The 19,856-nt window shown below is 36.8% G+C and overlaps 1 protein-coding gene across 6 annotated transcripts in view; it reads left to right on the top strand.

The window, feature by feature from the left end:
* GAS2 (growth arrest specific 2) overlaps window positions 1-19,856 on the top strand; it is a 117,052-nt gene that overhangs the window by 23,083 nt on the left and 74,113 nt on the right. For all 6 annotated transcript variants that reach the window (XM_053673090.1, XM_053673089.1, XM_053673088.1 and 3 more), the window contains exon 4: window positions 17,473-17,614. In XM_053673090.1, coding sequence (XP_053529065.1) covers window positions 17,473-17,614 — 142 coding nt within the window. The remainder of the gene's footprint in view (window positions 1-17,472; window positions 17,615-19,856) is intronic.

The following is a 19,856-nucleotide window of genomic DNA, read 5'->3' on the forward strand; positions in this document are numbered from 1 at the left end:
TCCAAACATTGTAAGGCAATTAATTTTTATCACATCCCTGTTCAACTGAAAATGATATAAAAGATGGATGGGATGTGGAGAACAGCAAAAATTTGAAATGAAGTGACAGCTTCATCGGAGTTGCTATTCCAGAAGAGGTCTTTTCACTGAGGTACCATTTTTTTGCCATGTTTTTGGCCCAAACTTTCAGGAAAAAATATTTTGTTTTAATTTTTAACTCAATTATTTATTTATATTTAAAAATAAAACTGGTGATTATATTCCAGAGTATTATTTTGCATACAGATGTCATTATACTTTCTAGAGTTACGCTTTTAATGCATAAGCATACATAAAAGAATGAAAAACATTGCTATAGGTATGGAATTAGTACTACCCACGTATAACATGCATTTTTATTTTTTCCTCAAAAATTTGGGCAAAAACATGCATATTATACATGACAAAGTATGGTATATTAGTAAATATTTTGATACTTGGCATGCATCTATCCATCTGGAAAATGCAATTTTCTTAATGCTCATCAAGAGAAAACTCAAGAAGCAGTTTTCATGTACTTGACAAAAATAACAGAGCTCTCTTACTATCTTGCATATCACCTCCTTCTCGGTGACATAAACCATAGAGACAATGGGCATTTCGACACCCCAGAGGACATTAAACTCTTCAGTATCATAGTATTTTCCTGATTTGGTATCGAAGAGCAGGAATAGTAGACAAACTAGATGGTTCCATAACATACATGCATTCCAGAGGGTAGAAGAGGAATCCCATGAGAATCCTGGATGGGGCTTTTGTCAACTAAATGGAGTTTCTGGGCCAGAAACTGCATTTGAGTGGTTGAGTAGGAGCTGTGTAGGAACACTGCCTTCTCTGTACAGGACATCATGAAGATGTCCCTCACTTGCTATTGTTGTTTGAGGGAGGCTGAATCTCCATCCTGGGATACCAGTGACCATGAAACTTGAGTTGTGGTTTATCATGAACTAAGTGCTAAATGATTAATTTGCCATATGTTTAGTTGTGTTCAGCAATACACTGTCATCGAGTAGAAGTGTTGAGTATAGATTAGTTCAGGTAGGCCTGAAGATCCAGGTAAATTCAGTAAGCGCCTCATGCCCTCCATGTTATACTTACTTTTTTCACAGTGCTCTTTTTCTATCTTAGCCTCTTTAATTAGCTCATATCGAGTCCCATATTACTAGTTGACTATGGGTAGGAAAAAAAGGTCAAGCTTCTTTTCCTATTATTCTACATGATTCACGAACATTTATTACTATAGCACTGAGTTCAGTTAGGCATATCTCTTGTGGGACACAGATCATTCTAGGAGATTTGATTAGCCTGCTTTGTGCTCTGCCAACCATATCCATCTTGCCTGTGGAAGTTCAGTGCCACCATGTATTTCTTCCACTTGGAGAATCTCCATTATTCTCATTCCCATGAGCGAGCTCCTGTCACCAGCATTCTCAATCTGGAGAGAAAAGTCACATAAAAAAGTTCTGGAACTTTCCTTACCAACCTGCTCTTCACATTTAAGGAAAAAATAGAGCCCCTTTGGGCCCCACTGAATGACATAGTCAGCAATATGCTTAGATGAGATGTATATTATGAATTGTATGCCATATATCTTCTCCGAGTTCTAAAGTTCTTTCTCTCTATTGTACCAAGTGACTTCTGGCCTTTTAGTGTCATTTAGTATGGGCTAGCATTGCACATATGTTGGTGTTAGCAAATCTATCAGGCTTTGCAGGATCACCTGAGGCTGTCCACGCTAGCACAATGAATTTCAGTGCATTTAGAGTATATCAGTTCTGCCAAATCTAAAACTACATGTTTTTTCCAGATGAACACCCTCAAAGTCTATTACATAAATAGAAAAAACCCTGCCATGGTATGCTTCATAGCACTCAAATATTTAAATGTGTGTTGAAGCTGGAATTCCTGTTTGGCCAGGAGTCCTGCAGTGAGATGTCTCTAAATTCATCCTGACCCAGGCTGCTGTATTTGGGTGCCTGAGAGAGGCTGTCAGCTGTGGGTATGGCCGACTGACATTTTCGGGACAGCAGTGGTTTCAGGAGTGTCCAGGTTAACTGATACCCTTTTCTTAGCCAGGTCCGGGAGAAGACCAGGGATGGGGGAATCCACCATGTACCTTCCCCACTTCCTGAGGAGGGGCTTGCTATTTCACCTCCCAGTTTACCTGTCCTCTTCATGTCTCTGTTCCTCCTCAAAGATGAGAATGTTAGCTCTTTCCTGTTTGAAAACAGGAACAGGTCAGGGGACAGCAGCAGAGCAAAGCAAAGAAATCAATACCAAATGCAAATTATATTATTTGAATTCCTTATACCACAGCTATTCTGTGGAAAATTCTTCCATACTCAAAGGCTCACATATGAAAAAAAGTTGACAGATTTCTCCAAATTTGACAATAGAACTTTTGTTAAATATTAAAAACATTTGTTCTGAATAATCATGCTAAGATAAAAATTGGGTAATCTTTCTGTTCTCCCTATGAAGATATTTCTAAATCATTGTTTATGATGAGACAATCAAAAGGTATAAACACAAAATATACAAGGAAAACCAAAGTAGGGTCCTGTCAGGCAGTTAATTAATAAAAATATTGTGTTATTTTTCTGTACTTTACACTGGTTCTAGTGTTTATCATCTTTTAAAAGTTACCAATTTGTTTTGCCTTCTGTTGTTAACCTAAATAAAGGTCTAAATTTATATTCATAATCCTATATTCTTTTTCATAAAAGGGCCCTCAAATTGTGTGAGCTTAAAACCCCACAGAAATAGTTTATTCTTTAACCCCCACATGAAACATGGGCTGCTTGTTTTCCATTCCACACTTTTTTTCCATATCAGCCTGGATAACAAGTCTAAATATTCAATATTTTTCTGAGGGCTGATGCCTGAACTTTATTCTCTGGTACTACAATCAAATCAAAGGCCTTGGAGGGCCTAGGATTTATTTAATTTCTAAGGGTTATAAAGCATGGGTACCGGGCAGTCACTTCAGCGTACTATCGCCAGAAACAATAATTTTAAACACTGTCGAGAAAGCCCAGCTAAACAGGAATGGTTAATAGTGTGGACTCAGCAGCCAGACCTCCTGGTCTGAATCTTGACTCCATTCATTACCTTGGGAAAATGACTTAACTTTTCTGTGCCTTGATTTCTTCACTTCAACATGAAGATAGTAATAGTACCTACATTATCAAGTTGTTATGAAAACTAGGTAAAATGATATACATAAGCACTGAGGAGTACCTATAGTATATGAGTTCTCATTCACATTAAGCTATTTAATTAATTTTATCATTCATCACAAGATTCAAATTTTAGCAAGAGAGAATCTGATTAGTATGATAAATAACCGACTCTCTGACCAGACCATGGCCTCGCCTGGATTGACATTGGCTCAGACTGGAAAAAAATGAGGGAGGATTTATTTCCCAAAGGAAGGGAAAATTGCTCCTGGAAGAGGAGAGATGTCTTTTCTGATCCCCTCCATAGTTATGGTTCTCTCATCTACCAGAGCACCTATACCACACTGTTATACTTAGTTGAGTACTTGTCTTTATCCCTTTACTGGACTGTAAGATACTTGAGGACATAATTTATGCTTTTATTCATATATAGGTTTGTCAGAATATCTAGCATATAGGTGCTCAACAGGTAAATTAATGAATGGATGGCCCAATGTAGCTACATATTTATAGATCTAAAATGTTACTGGTGGGTTTTAGCAATCTTTAGATTTAATCCTGAAGACTTTTATTCGTACCAAGTTTGAAGTTCTTCTCTTTTCTGGTTTCGCTTTACTCAGAAGTCCTTGGGGGTCAAAATAATAAAGAACAAGGTTAACTGGATTTTTTTTAGTTATTTTTTTAAATTTTTACTTATTAATTTTTAGAATGAGGGGAGAGAAGGGAGAAAGAATGGGAGAGAAACATCCACGTGTGGTTGCCTCTCATGTGGCCCCCACTGGGGACCTGGCCTGCAACCCAGGCATGTGCCCTGACCGGTAGTTGAACCAGTGACCCTTCGGTTCGGAGCCTGCACTCAATCCACTGAGCTACACCTTCCAAGGCACAAAGTTGACTTTTAAGTGGTGGAGAAGGCAGAGGATTGGAGAATTTTAGGGGTGTCGAGGGGAAGAAAAATCTGAGGACATCCAAAGTGCTGATAAGAGCATAGCTGATGTAACCAGCCTTGGAGTTCTACTTAGTAAGAGAAGTCTGAGGGAGGCTGACCATTTAGTTCATTGTAGAGATTATTATGTAGTCATATGATATATTATTTCTTGATATATTAATTTGGAGCATTAGCTAAAGATAAAAATAATGGCAACATGAGCATATTAATATCCAAATCTTTTATTCAACTTAAGGATTATTTTTTTCAAGGCCTATTTATAGTGTTTGCCATGGTCCCATGAAAATAAAAATCAGATGAGTGATAATTGTAGTTTCATGAATTTGCTCACCATTGAGAATTAGGGGAAAAAATAATTGCAGGGTGCCTTATATAACAGATTCTCAAGAGGTATTTTTGACCTGAAATGAGGTATTGTTACAATAATTAAGAGTTGTATCTTTCAATTACTGAAGGAGCCATAAAGATGAATCACTGTGAGCTATTTTTGCATCTTTTTCTCAATAACTACTTTTGTTCAATAAAAATAGTTGGTGAGTGGAATGGGAATATAAGAACTATTGTTTCTGCTCAGAGCCCTTAATTAGCCATCTACCAAAACACTATTTAACAACCAAGGTAAAAATACACTGTAAAAGTGCAGGAGGGAGTCAGAGAACTTCAGTGCTGAAGGGACAATGAGCAATACATGCTACCATTGGCTTTCCAAAAATGTGTTATTTGATTAGCTGATGGATAACTCAGAAAGGAGATGACAGTGATCGTGGAGTACAGTAAGTTAATCATTTTAGTAACTTTAAATAATTTATGAGCTACAAATATTTTATGATAATTGAGCCCTACTTCTATATGTTCTTTAAAAGTTCAATGGGTGACTGACCGGCATATGTTAGGAATAAGAGAGGATGTTTACTGTGACAGCGATGTGCATGTGTGTTGGTCGTGGGAAAGGGTGCGACAAAAACTTAGAGAGTCTACCAGACATTTATTCTCCATGACAGAGAAATAGGATGTCTGTATTAATACGTAGATTTTGAAATCAGGTTTATAAAGTGATTTGAAAACATTAATTTCCAGCAGTCACAAATTAAAGAAGAGAGAGGCAGACTTTACTGTGTGGCCGACTTTGGAATAGGACTTAAAACATGACGCATACACTGAAATGTTTTTATACAGGTAGTGTTATTAAAATTTTATTTGTAGTATGTCTCATCTACTTCCTTAATCAAGTTATGTCAATTAAAAATAATAGATGTTTTATAAAATGTATTGTACACAGCAGTTCCCAGTAGGTTCATATTCTTTTTTAAAGATTTTATTCATTGTTAGAGAGAGGGGAAGGAAAGGAGAAAGAGAGGGAGAGAAACATCAATGTGCGGTTCCTCTTGTGCAACCCCCTCTGGGGACCTGGTCCACAACCCAGGTATGTGCCCTGACTGGGAATCGAACTGGTGACCTTTTGCTTCACAGGCCCTCACTCAATCCACTGAGCTACACCAGCCACGGCAGTTTATATTCTTAATATATGGGCTTATTGCACTGATTTTAAATATATTTTAACTTCCCTCTGGAAATTACCATACCATTGTCTATGGCCTGTGTCCATGGATCTTTCTTTTTCTTTTTTTGCTTAAGTCAACCTTTTAAAATAAGCTATACCAAGTTGTTATTTTCCCAAATTCTGATGTCATGTTGGAGTTTACTTCTAGTGAACTCTTTCAGCTGAGATGTGAGAGGGTATTTCCAGCCCTATGCAATGCTCTGCTAGGAATCTGCACATTCCAGAGTGAGGGGGAGAGGCAGGCCAGGTGGCAACAGTTAGAAATTTGCCAAGTTTCAGAGGCTACAAATTTATGTAAATCTGCTGATAAAAAACCCTCCTTCAAAACTGTCCAGAAGTTCTTTGCTTTTAAAAGCTCAAAGTAGAAGTTAGTGTCTAGTACAGTAAGTAACAGTTCCCTTCAAGGCACATGGAGCATAAGATAAAAAAATAAAACCTGTTGAATTGAACTCTCAGAAAGCATGAAAACAAACTCAGACAAATTCTGAATTAGAAGAAGTAAGTACAGACATACATACACACACATTTTTTCATATATATAATTTCTCAGAACCAGCAGAATGTTGCCCCGATCACATTTTTCCGTGACGACATCGCCTCTTCCACATATAGGCTCACATCCTGCATTTAACCGCACACAGGCGCACGGGCAGGACCAGGCTGTAAAAGGAGCATGACTGGGGAGCTGTTTCGTGATATTCGATAGCACAAACCGTGGGCACTGCTGTTCCAGAGCTCTGTGGATATAGAATACTGTGTCACGAAAAGTCACCCTCGCCATATGGAAAATAGAAAATTAATTATTTTAAAATGAGCTGTTACTAAATGCTTCGGAGAAATTGAGGTCACTTGAATAAATCAATAATGATTATACGTGCCATTTCTTAAAAGGGAACACTTATGGATTTTATAACAAGAGCCTTGTTCTCAGGGACTGAGAGTTAGAAGAAAAGAGTTCCTCTTGACATTAAAAATGTCCGAGACTTGCTAGATGATTTAAAATGTAAGTACTCAACATATTTATGTGTGTGTGGTCCAAGGTATGTGGTACTGGTACATTACAGACTGGTGGCATAATGTTTTGTAGATGAGGTAATTCAGGTTACAGTCCACAGAACTCTTCAACTGTATCTTGAGACTTCAGAGGCTGACTACATGAATATCTTCCATTGTTTTACTTAGCAGTTTGAACACGCATTTCATGTCATGCATGCAGCTGTCGTGTTTATGCTACTTCCAGTCATGTCTCATTTCACACCAGCTTAGGCTGCTTGTCTAATGGGTGCCTTGCCGGCATCCATGCTCTGTATGAGAAATAAACAGTGTAGCAATTTTTGTATCGAGAAGCCAAAATTGAAAAAGAAACCAACTTGCCTCAATCAATATTGTTAAAAATAATTAAACCTTTGAAGCAAACAAAAGAGACAGGAGTCCTAAAGTGGGAATGAGCCAACTCAGTTCTAAATAAATTCAGGAAATCTCTTGCCAGTCTGTTTTGTTCCAGATGGTACAAAGGACAGACTTCCCTCTAGATCAGGAACGCCGGTTTTCCTGCCATGGCTTCAGGAGGTAGTGTGGCTCTGGGACCCAGCCATGGAGCTAGGTCAGCAGGTAGGAGCCGAGCTACTTCATGCCATGGAAGCCATCGTATAAGGAGCTTTGTCTTAGTCCTGAAAGCACCGGGAAACTATATTTGCCTTTTGCAAAGTCTGTTATGATTAGAGTGTGGAGAACCAACACGAATGCACAGCATGATGAAAAAATTAGAAGATGGGCACTTAGGATGTCAGAGTGGCGGCCCACATCTGCAGTGCAGCGAAGTTACCAAAAAGTGGGGGACAGTCTTGCTTGAAAAAATGTTTAGAAATCTGTAAGCCACTAAAGTAAATTGGCTTTCTTGGAATTCACCTATAAAGCAACTTTTAGACTCCTGAAAATGCTTTTCTTTGTTGTGTACATTCATCGCAGATGGGTAACCATAAAAGCAGATTAGACTAAAATATTAGAATCAGTGACTCTGTGAACTCAAAATTTGCCGTTAATAATTACAAAGTATTACATCTTTAAATATACAAAATGTTGGAAAGGAAAAATTCAAGATACTTATTTTCAGAGAAAGGGGAAGGGAGGGAGAATGAGAGAGAGAAACATCGATACGAGAGAGATATAGGGCAGTTGCCTCTACCGCGTGCCCCAGCCAGGGCTGGAACCGCAACACAGGCATCAGGCCTGAACGAGAACTGCACCTGTGAGCTTTTTGCCCCCTGTCTGTGGGAGGGTCCCCAGACAACTGAACCACACCAATCTGGGCTCAACGTACATTTTAAAACAGTTTTCCTGCCTATTTCCTTAAGGTAGGTCCTTGACTGTAGAAGGGATGCAGGGAAAACTGACGTGCGTTCTCAAAACCATCTTTAAAACTATCATACACTTGTCTTCCTATAATTAATTAATAATTCGCTATTGATTTTAAGTTTGTTGAGAATCTGAGGGACTGTCAGACCTAGCATCCAACAGCCCTTTCTCTGAGAATCTTTCATATTCGGAGAAGTTTCTCTTCCTCTCATTCAGACCTCACTCTTCCAGTCTTGCTAACCTAGCTGTGATTTAGAGGTGTTCTACGGTAAAAATGGACAAAGAAAAAGAATTCACTGTTGTTGTTGTTTTGTTTCTGTAGAATTATTCATTTTTTATTTATTCCCTTAATCCATCTTTGACAAGAAATAACACAGTCATTTTTGCAAAGCAGACACATCATTTGGTTACTTTGTGGTTTAAAGTGTTAGAATTTTTTCTACCTCCACCCCACTATGACCCTGAGATTGTACATTGTTAAACCACATACATCTGCCTATAGATCCAGTTGGTCAAGATCAGGGAATGTGATTAAAATATCCCGACTTCCAAATTCTTCCAAAAATTTGGAGATCAAACAACATTAGGACTGCATCTCTGTGTGGTAACTCTGAGTTAGAAGTAAATAAATATGGCTGCCCCTCCTGGACATGGAAAGAACTCTTCAGTTTTCCCCAGTCCCCACCGTTCTGTAGAGTTCCCCGGAGGCAGCCACTTCTTTGTGTTATTTAATCTGCCTGGCCTCTGCCGGGCCTCTGAGATTATAATATTAGTAGTTCTTGTTAGGCATAAAGTACCTTTTGGGATCCTGGCCCAGTTGGCTTTTCTCAGCTCCTTTTCTGTGTTCTGTCCTCATCCATAACAGGCCTGCTTGTTCAGGCCCCTGCCAGATGTTTCACTTTACTGCTACACTCCCCTCTCCCTCCCTCCCTCCCTCCCTCCCTCCCTCCCTCCCTCCCTCCCTCCCTTCCTCCCTCCTGTCTCCTTTCTTTTCAGCCTGGTGAGCACTTGAGATCATTTTATTTTGTAAATTGCTTTTTCTTTGTAAAGCTTTCCTATAATGATTCCCAATCAGCCTCTCCCCAAAGTTAAGCATATACTCAAACATTTCAAAGAACTACATTTAAGCTTCCATTTAAATACTTAAACTTCTATTTTAATTCTTACCATATGGTATCAGGATTTTTAAGTCTGTCCTCAAAGACACTGAAGGTCTTCAGAAATATACCTTGGTTTTATTTTTCTTATATTTCAGTCGCTGGTACCTAGTGTTAAAAGTGGTGTAGAGCTGTGCTTTAATAACGATGGCTTAAACTGAATCAGATTAAATTTCTACTAGAATTTTTGGGCAGTCCCAATATTTAAGCAAATTTAAAGTGTGAGGGTAGACTTTTGGAGTTTTGGGGAAGCCAGTCTCTGTCAAGTCATATGCAAATGATTAGATGGGAGAACAGAAGCTTTCCATAGTCGCAGAGCATTTAGGTAATGATTCCCATGTGGAACGAGTGTATACACAATTAGGCACATCGCGTACAAAAATGGAAAGGGTGCATTTGTTGTTGAACTTCCCACATGTTCTCCTTGGTGAGGACTTTGGTGCTTCTTAAACAACTATCAGTGACATGATTAATTTTTCATAGACTTTAAATTTTAGAGCAGTTTCAGAGTCATAGCAAAATTGAGCAGAAAGTACCCAAATGGTACAACCAGTGAACCTACACTGACACATTCTTGTCACCCAAATTTCAAAGTTACATGAGGATTCACTCTTGTTGTATATTGTCTGGGCTTTGACAAATGCATAATGGCATATATTCACCATTATAATATCATTCAGAATAGTTTCACTGCCCTAAAAATCTCATAAGATAAATGAATCTCATGAATTTATTTATCCCTCCTTCTCCCAACCCCCTAAATCATTTTACTGTCCTTATAGTTTTACCTTTTCCAGAATGTCATATAGTTGGAATCAGGCAATATTTAGCCTTTCAGATGGGCTTCTTTCACTTAGTAACATATATTTAAGGTCTCACTATGTCTTCTATGACTTATTAGCTCATTTCTTTTTAGTGCTGAGTAATATTCCATTGTGTGGATATACCACAGTTTATCCATTCAACTGAGGGACATCTTAGTTGCTTTCAAGTTTAGACAATTATGCATAAAGCTGCTATAAATAAAAAAAATATATATATATATATATATATATATATATATATATATATATATACGTTTTTATGTGGACATAAGTCTTCAACTCATTTATATCTTAACTTTTTATTATCTACTTCCACTTTTAAGCCTGAACTTTGAGTAGTAGGTTTGACCATCGTTTCTGACATCATTTTATGTTGTGCCAGAGACAATTTCAGGTCATTCAAAATACTTAAACTATTTTCTCTATTTGTTGTTTACGTGATTTTCCTTCATTTTACAGGGTATACCAGAATTCTGCTATGGGAAACCATTTTTTGTATTTATTTATTTCTGTGAATATTCTGATAGCCTTATAGCATGAAGATTGCACCAAATTTTGCTGTAAGACCCTGTTCTCTATAAAGTGAAATATAGTGTGTAAAAGGAGATAAACTTTTTCATCTACATTTAAAAGTTCTTCTGGCTAGTCTAATAATTCAGTTGACATGAGGCAGATTATCAGGAGAAAAGAACCAAACTTACTTTCTATTTATATACAGGGGTTTTGTAAGTATATGGCATCCAAGGGCAAATTAGGCAGTTGAGGCTTAGATAGCACTTTGAGCTGCTGGGAAAATGGTATGTGTGGTTTGGGACTTCAGGGGGCAGGAAGGTAGTTCATGGGGAGATGGAAAAGCAACTGTTTGGGAAATGTGTGCTGAGCCATCTTTAACATGGAAACAGAAAGGACTTTGATCTAATGGGCCTTGCTGGGTACCTCCCTGTCTATCACACCTAGTTCATTTTAAACCTAGTTCATAGTTGTCTGTGATGATAGCTGATAGCTCCCTTCTTGGAGCAGGTCCTCTAACTGAATTCTTTTAGGCAGTAGCAGGGGAAGGTCCAAAATTTTTCCTGTTTTGTTTTTTAACAATAACCAGCTTAAAATAGCCAATATCCCCAAAGTCATAATTTGGGCTGGCAAATTCTGTTTCCCCTCAATATATTGGAGAAAGAAAGGCATGGAGAGGTTAATTTTGAATTAAATCCTAGTGAGACACATTGCTTCTGTACTAAACTGTAGCTCCATTTGTCTGAGGCATGAGGTCCTAACTGCAGAGTCCTTGGCAGAAGTCGATGCTACCAAAAAGAATTTTCCCCCTACTTTTAATTTTAATCAGTTTGATTATAAAGAATATGTTTTCATCCCTTCTAAAGTCACTTAGCAGTTATGTTTAGATATCTTGATGCTGTGAATGTTCAATGAAATAATTTTATTGAATTTTGTTCAATAAAACTGAAAGTAGTAAGGGGATGGAAACATTGATTCTCTCATGGAAAATGTGACTCCATCGACTGCGCATTTGAACAGTACATTCTGTATGCCCTCTGGAAAAGGAAATATATTAGTTCTTGGCATTTTCCACATCTTCTTTTTTATATCTCTTCTGTTTTATATCTGAAATAACTAAAACATCAAGGGGAGTAGTTTGCTTCAAACTTTTGCAAAGAACAGAATGTTTTAAATTACTAGTGTTAAGTTTTCAGTTCACTGCATACAAAGAGGTAAATACACCATTGTCTTCTAGTTGGAGACAGACGGGAGAGAATATATAATTCTTCATTTTAATGTTACCTGGACAAAAAATGGGAACACATCATATGCTGATATATATTAAATTTCAGACATTGGTGAGTCCTCTGGAACAATTACAATCGTATGGGTGTAAGAGACTAAATGATTTGATTTTAACTGCATGAGTTTATTATTTTCATGGAAAATTTGTAGATACTATTGGAAAATGGAGATACTATAACTATCTAATGAATGGTATGTGATTCATGACACCGTTTTCTTGAGAATTAAAGAGGATGATCTATATGGAAGTAAGTTTTGTGTGCCTACAGTATGGTGGGCCTCCATAGTGTTATCCCTTTTCCCCCACCCTCCATATGATTTGGAAGACAGGGTCAGTAATGCCTGTGTGTAAAGCTCTATATTTGGCGCTGTGGCTGTATAAAGAAGATCCTGTTCTCTAGGAGTAGATTGTTGTAGGTATTATAAATAGAACTAGTCACTCCTGCCCTTTTGAAGCTGTGATGCCCATGACACCATAACTAAGACACACATGTTGAGCTCTGCAGCATATAAGTACTCTTTGTGAATGACCATAGTTCATATTTCAGTAACTACTACTGTATAGAGGGAAACTGTTGGAATTTGAGGGGAGTTAAAGACCTGGGGATGATATTAGTTAGAGGAAATCTAGTGAAGTGGTCAAATATTGGACTCTCTTAACCTTCAATAAGTGGCTTTACTTTCCTTATTATGAATGTACTATCTAATATGATAGCCACAAGTCACATGTGTCTATAAATTAAGTAAAATGAAATAAAGTTAGAAAATTAGTCTCTGGTCACACCCACCACAGTTCAGGTACTCAATATCCATATGCCAATATAGTGGATAATATAGATATAGAACATTTCCATTATAAAAGAATGTTCTGTTGGAAAACTACTCTGAAGGTAAGATTCAAGTTTAGCATGACGTTAGAAGTTGTTTGCCAATCTTTTTATGAATTCTTGTACCCATAAGAAAAAGTGAAATGTTCATAAGAAGATATGAAAAAAGGAACTTATAGGCAATGTAGCATATTTTACTTGAATTGATGACAACAATAATAAAGAACCTTTACTGAATAGTTCTGCACTTCATTTATATTATTTAATCACACTCATACATGCATGGTCAAAGGAATGCATTCTTTTCTATGTTCATCGAATAGAAGAGGAGACTGAGACACAGAAACATTAAGTAATTTACCCAAAAGTATCATTGCAAGAAGGTGAGATAGCTGAGTTTGAACTCAGGTAATTGGACTCCAAAGCTCTAGCAGGTGCCTAAATGGTAATGGATGAAATTAAAGGCCTTTAGAATTCTTTTTAATTGCAACCTAACTTGATTGTTGCCTGAGGGAATGGAGACATTTGTGGAATTCAGACCATTCTCTTGTATGTTATTCATCCAATTTGTAAGTATGTCAGGGGCCATGAGTGCATCTCTGGGGTTATTCCTGTTGAGACATGAAAGGATAAACTTCAGACTCTTGGTATTAGAAGAGTTAATATGCATCCTATTAACTACTTGCACATGATCCCAGTGGTTTATTAGCAGTTATTTCTCATTTGCTGTCATAAATATTGAATTCCATACCAGGGAGGCTGAAGTACAGTAGCATGACCCTTGAGAGTGTGTAAGTGAGCCTCAAGTTCTATCAGGTCCTAGTTCAGCTTGGCAGTTGTTCCCTGCCCATCATTCTGCATTCAGTAATTTTCAAAAATAGTTGGAAGGTGTTACTGACATTTTTCAGTTAAGTATTTCTTAACTTATGGGGAGCATTTATGTATTTAGTGAATTTTAAAGGCCCTAGAAACATACTTCTTGAGATGTTAAAAAGTCTAATACAGCCTTTGTTTCTGCTATCATGTGGAATATGATCTGGTTTGAAGGGTCCAGTCAAGCCATCCATTCATGCATTCATCAGTCAGGTTTGGAGGACATAGTGTATAACAGCCTTGCCTGTAAAAACCAGCACAGTAAATATTTAAAGATGGTATGTAATCAAATGCTGTAGGAGTTCTTTGGAGAATTGAGCAGTGAAGGAGAATTACTATGGAAGGTATATCTGATGCGCTGTGTGTGGAACTTCTCTGTTGAATCCCCACTTCTGGAGATCCGAAGCGTTCCTTTCTGTATCTGTGATCAAGTTTTCAGCTATTCAAGTATATATTTCCATGATTCCTCAGGGCGGGCAGTTCTCTATTCGAAATCTCTTCTTCAAGATTTCCTTGGCAAGGTAAAAGTGGATTTTATTAATTATTTCAGCTTGTTTTTATTTTATTTATTAATATTAAAGAAGATTCGGAACTGGTTTCTTTCAAGATTTTCATGAGAACCTAGGGAAATTAACAATTTTAAAAAGTCATAGAACTGGAAGAGGTATAATTGCTAAGGTTTTCAGAGCTTCATAAATATTTTTGTATCAAATGTGTCAAAGTATTTTTAAGTTCCAAAGGTAGTACTGCGTGCTGGAATTATTAAATTTAATTCAAGTGAAATCAGACTTCCGCCCTAAGACTCTTCGTTATAAATGGCACATCAGTCTGGGGAGACCCTCAACCATTTGCTTTTTGGTTGGTGCGCAGTCAGGGAGAAGACAGAATCCTATAAACTATGTGCTGCTGCTCTCAGCCAATGAGCAGAGGTCCTCCTCCCAGTTATGTGTGATGGTCTTTATAGGTGCTGTGTGTAAGGGTTCATTAGTCATTTGAACTAATGCAACTGACTTTTAGAAAATTTTACCCAGTAAAGTATTTCATCTAGATCACGATCGAAAGCTTCCTTTCACACCGTTTATAGTTTCTACTCTTCAGCTGAATGGAAGCACTAAATCTAACTACTCCGGGACAGAAACAAATACTCCATGAATCATTTAAATGCTCAGTGTTAGATTAGTGTTGCCGATGTGTTTCTCTGCACTGAGAATTTCCAGCTTATGAAGTATCAATAGCCAGCTTTCATTTTATTTGTCCCAAAATAATTTCCATGTCTTTCAATGTGAATGAATTTTAAATAAATACTTACATTCTGGTATATGATATGTAGATGACTTTGTAAGGACCACAGGCGTGTATGTAGGAAAGAAGTGCTAGTTTTATTTGTATACTCAGTGCTTATCCTTGTAAATTCTTAAAGAGTTGGCTGAACGATGTGGGGCAGGCTTGTTGCTTGTGGGTATTTTCTCAAAATGTGTCTCTTGGTGGATTAAGTGGCGGATCAATCTGTAGCTTCTTTCATGCCGTATGGATATTGTATTCCTTTGTGACATACAAATCATGCTCCTCATGTCCTTTAGCATGCCCTTAGGTACATCAAATATTTTATAGTTCCTTGGTTATAGTTCTTGTATGCAAGTTCATTTATCCCTATGAAGTGGCTTCATAAGCTCTTTTTTTCCCAACCCAGGGACCAAAGTGGTAGATCTTAAAATGGCTCAGTGTTTGGATCTATTTATGTTCTTAAAGATGATCTTTGCCTTCTTCACATCATAAAAAAGCTTTATAGTCACCTCTTTGGAGAGTTTGTTTCAAAAAATATACTTTTTAATGTTTTGGCTGACATTATTTTTTCTATTTAATATAAAAATATTGGAAAGTCACTTACAATCCTACGATTTATTCTGAATTATGTAAAAGAAGTAAATGATCCTCTAGGCACTGGTGACCTTCCTCAAATATAATTTCTATTGATGCATGTTCTTCCTGAGTCTTTTCTAATGAACATTATATAAATCAATATAATACTCATTTATATACAATTTAATTTCATGTATGTCCATCTATATTGTATATATTTGCACACATACATATAACAGTATGTATGTGTATACATACACATCACAAAATAAAATTGCGAGATGTTTATGTATGGGTGTATGTGTGTGTGTGTGTTGGCAAATTACTGCTTCTGACTAAGAATATATAATGAACATTTTTATGGTTCAATACATATACATTTATCTTTTAAAAACAGGTTGCATAGAGTTTTGTTGCATTGGTCTTGTTGATTCACTGTAGCAACAAATATACTATTATATTACTATTTTACTAGTAATATAATTACTATTATATTACTAAGCAGTAGTACTATTATATCTGTAGGATATATTATTGAAGGTGGATTGCTAGCTTTAAGGATATATGTAATTTAATTTTAATGAGTACCAATTGGTGTTAGTGAATATTTTATAAAGGAGATATTATACTATGTTATTTCTGGTTGTTTTTATAATTCCTATAGGAAAGTATTTCTCTGAAGACCATTACTTAATCAAGGAGGTTAAAGGGGTATTGCTATATAGGCAACCCCCTTTTACATATATACATATCTATAGCACCTAAATGTATCTCTGCAGATATTTGTGTATTCATGTAAAAATTTTAATTATGTCGACCCTAAATCAAATTTAGTCAGCAAGCAAAGAGATGGCAGATGGATCAACACAACCTCTAAATGATATAGTGATTGAGTGTTCTAGTTGTTTTGCCATAAAGTCTGTGCTCATGAAGAAGTCTAGTAGTAGTTTGATGTTAGCAGAACTCATCAGTCCACTAATGGACCACCATTTCATTTTTATAACCATCCTTGTATATGGACTCAACAATCCACAACATGTGGTTGTATTTGCTGGTTCACAGTGAAAAGAAGAAACAGCCTATCTATGAATGGAAATCACAAAGTACTTCTCTCTTATCTTTTTTCTCTTCGAGATAAAGCTCTGCGTAGCCCAGCTCACCCGAGTTCCTGGCTCAGTCTTTCATGTAGAGTTGCACTGCATGACTCCATGGGATGCTATGGAACCTGATTATAGTCTCTTTTTAAAAAACCCCACACAACTCTTTAGAACACTTGGTATGGTGTGGAAGGAGATTTTCTGGCTAAAATAAGAGAAACTGTTAACAGAAAAGTCTGCAGAGGTTCACACCCTCCCTGTCTTAAGCATTTTCTTATCCCAGAGGAGAAATGGTGCAGAACATACACAATATGTTTCAAGGTCAAATAGCAGAAATCTAACCAGAATGATTCTTGTATTATATAATATAACAATACCCTATGGTTGAAAAGGAAATAGTCTAGAAGAAAGACGGTAGAATGTTATCGTTAAAAGATTTTTCATATATTTTTTTCAGTATTGGCAATGGAGACTTGTGATGTTACACAATTCTGCTTTCTTTTTGACTTTATAGTTATGGTGTAACTTTTATAGTGTGTAAAATGTATGCACATAAGAATGCAAGTGTGTGTTATATGTTATATATTCATATATCATATTATGTCTCATTTTTTCATAGAAGAGAAATACATTTATAAATACTTTGTTCAAAATAATAGGCTAGTTAGATGGAAGAAAAAGAGAAGAGGCCATCTGGGCCAGGGAAGGGATTGATGTTTCTTTACCACTAGATACTAAAATGCCTGTTCACAGGCACAGATTGTTATCATCTCTGAGTGCCAGCTAAGTTTTATTTACCTTTCACTTCCTTTTCTAGAGTTCTTCACTAACCTATTCGTTCACATGAGGTCATCCCAAAGCATTGTGTTGAAAACATAAATGTATATTTGATGTGTCACTGTAATGGCTTTGCCAGAATTCCTCCAGAGTGAGGTTTCTTCCCCTTTTTTCCAGAGTCTGCCATTGAAGAAGATTCCATGCAAAACCAGTGCACCCTCAGGATCCTTTTTTGCCCGAGACAACACAGCAAATTTCTTATCCTGGTGCCGAGATTTAGGGGTTGATGAAACGTGTCTCTTTGAATCAGAAGGCTTGGGTATGTATTTTATTCAGAATTTTAACTGGTAAAATATTAAGATTATTGTCTTTGTCAGTGCAACTGTCAAAACTAACTTTTTATGTGATCTCATTTCACAGATTAACTTTTAAAAGTTTGTAGTTTGTTGTAAAGGAGTTTTTGAAGGTAGAAAAAAATCCACGTTCTATTACCACTGGTTATCTTGTGGGTAAAGAATAGGAACAAAGTAGCACAATTAGTTCTAATATAAAATCAGGTAAAAACAACACAAAACTGGGAGGTATTTGGAAAACATGGGGTTCAGTTACACCACCAGGCTCTATTTACCCTGAGTTAGGAAGGTATTAGCTCTGTAGGATCCAGCCACGAGAGCACTATTGTCTTTCCACTGTTCAACAGTATGAAAATATCATTTCCCACATGTGCTCTCTGTTGCAACTTGAGTTTGTTAATTAATGAATGTTTAGTGAGTTAAAAATTAGTCAAGCAAATATGGAATTGGAGTAATTAAAGATGGTGAAGTAAAAGACAGACACCTTAGTGCCCAGGCCTACTCAGATAATTTAGGGTTTTTTTTTGTCTTGTTTTGTTTTGTGATTGAATTTTTCCAAATCCACTTCCAGACCATAGAATGAGCTTTTGTGTTTCTTTGGGACAAAACATACAGTATTTGGTGTTTCGACATTATTCATGAAATAGAACTGAGTGAAGAAAGGGGACATGTTGTGGGCAGAAGCTTTTGTTTTTTGCTTTAAGAAGTCAAGTCACAATATCACATAATACCAAAGACTAACATGAAAGTAAGCTGAGCATCATTCAGAGAGAACAAGTACGGTAGTGCCTTGCTACTTATCGTTAATTCATTCTGGAACTTGTGACGAGTGCTGAAACTGACCAGTACTGAACTAGCATGAGACTGACATGTCACCCTCTGCGTCATCATAAGAAAGAGGCACTGAGTGGCAAGCAAGCAACAAGTGATCAAACATTTTTTAAATTTTTTGTAGTTATTCTGGTACAGTTGTCCCAATATCTCCCCCCTTTGCAATGCATCCTCCATCCAACCCATGCCCTGCCCCAGTACCACAGTCAATCCCCACACTGTAGTACATGCCCAGGGGTCATTCATACATGTCCGGGACTAGTCCCTTCCCCTTCTTTCCATCATTATCCCTTTACCCGCTCCCCTCTGGCCACTGTCAGTCTGTTCAGATGAAACATTTTTTTCTCATCAAAATGCAACAAGTACAGGGTTTGACAAGTTCTGAAACTGACAAGTACTGAGGTGTGACTGTATACAAATTGCTCTGCAGACATCAGCTTCCCTGTGCCTCTGGGCTCACAAAGCAATATTCCCCTGTTAAACCTAGGAAATTGATGGTAACAGCTAAAACCTCGGTGGTCATCACATTTCTGAGAATTATCTCAGCAGAAAAGAAAAATATATGAATTTAGACTAGGAGAACTTTTTATACCTGAAAGAAAAAATAAACCAGAATAATGCATAGTATGCATAATAGCATACTATGTTGAATAGTGTGTTCATTGGATGTTAATTATATGAATGGACTTTGACTATTCTTACAATTTCCTTGTGTTAAAGTAAAACAATTTTGGTGGAAGATGTATGTATACCTCTTTTTAAGTCCAGTATTAATTTAACAGATAGATTTTAACTTTTAGGTTAATAGGAAACTCTGTGAATGGAGGATTATAAGAAGGGCGTGTGAAAAATATACTTGAAAGTTCTAGTGTGTATTCATTTACGTATAGCTATCTGATCAAGCCTTAGGAGTACACTCTTCATGTATGGAAAAATAACATCAGGATTTAAAATCCTGGTGCACCCCTCCATTACCGAAAATCTGCCAGATGGGGAAACTGCTTTATTGTTTATTAATTTGTTCACTGTACAGATTTTCACTAAAGAAGGCTTTTCAGTGACTATAGGCCAAGTGCATTACTAACCATGAATATAAATGGGATCTCGTCTCAACTTTTTCACTGTCCATGAGCTCTTTTGTTACTTGAATCAATAAAACTTACAGTTGGAATTAAAGAAGAGTCAATCTAGTAAGAATTTTTTTGTATAGTAAATGTCACCATAGTCTAAGGTCTTAATGAGAATTAAATGCATATTATTTGCCTTGGTGGCATTTTAAAGTCCCATTCAGATAATAAGTAAGACATTTTATCTCTCAACAGTAAAGCGCAAAGCAATATACTGAGTAATGGTTGTGGTGTGTGAATATCCATTCTG

The sequence above is a fragment of the Artibeus jamaicensis genome, unplaced genomic scaffold (assembly GCF_021234435.1).
Source record: "Artibeus jamaicensis isolate MK-2021 breed Jamaican fruit bat unplaced genomic scaffold, CSHL_Jam_final contig_797, whole genome shotgun sequence".
Classification (NCBI taxonomy): Eukaryota; Metazoa; Chordata; class Mammalia; order Chiroptera; family Phyllostomidae; genus Artibeus; species Artibeus jamaicensis.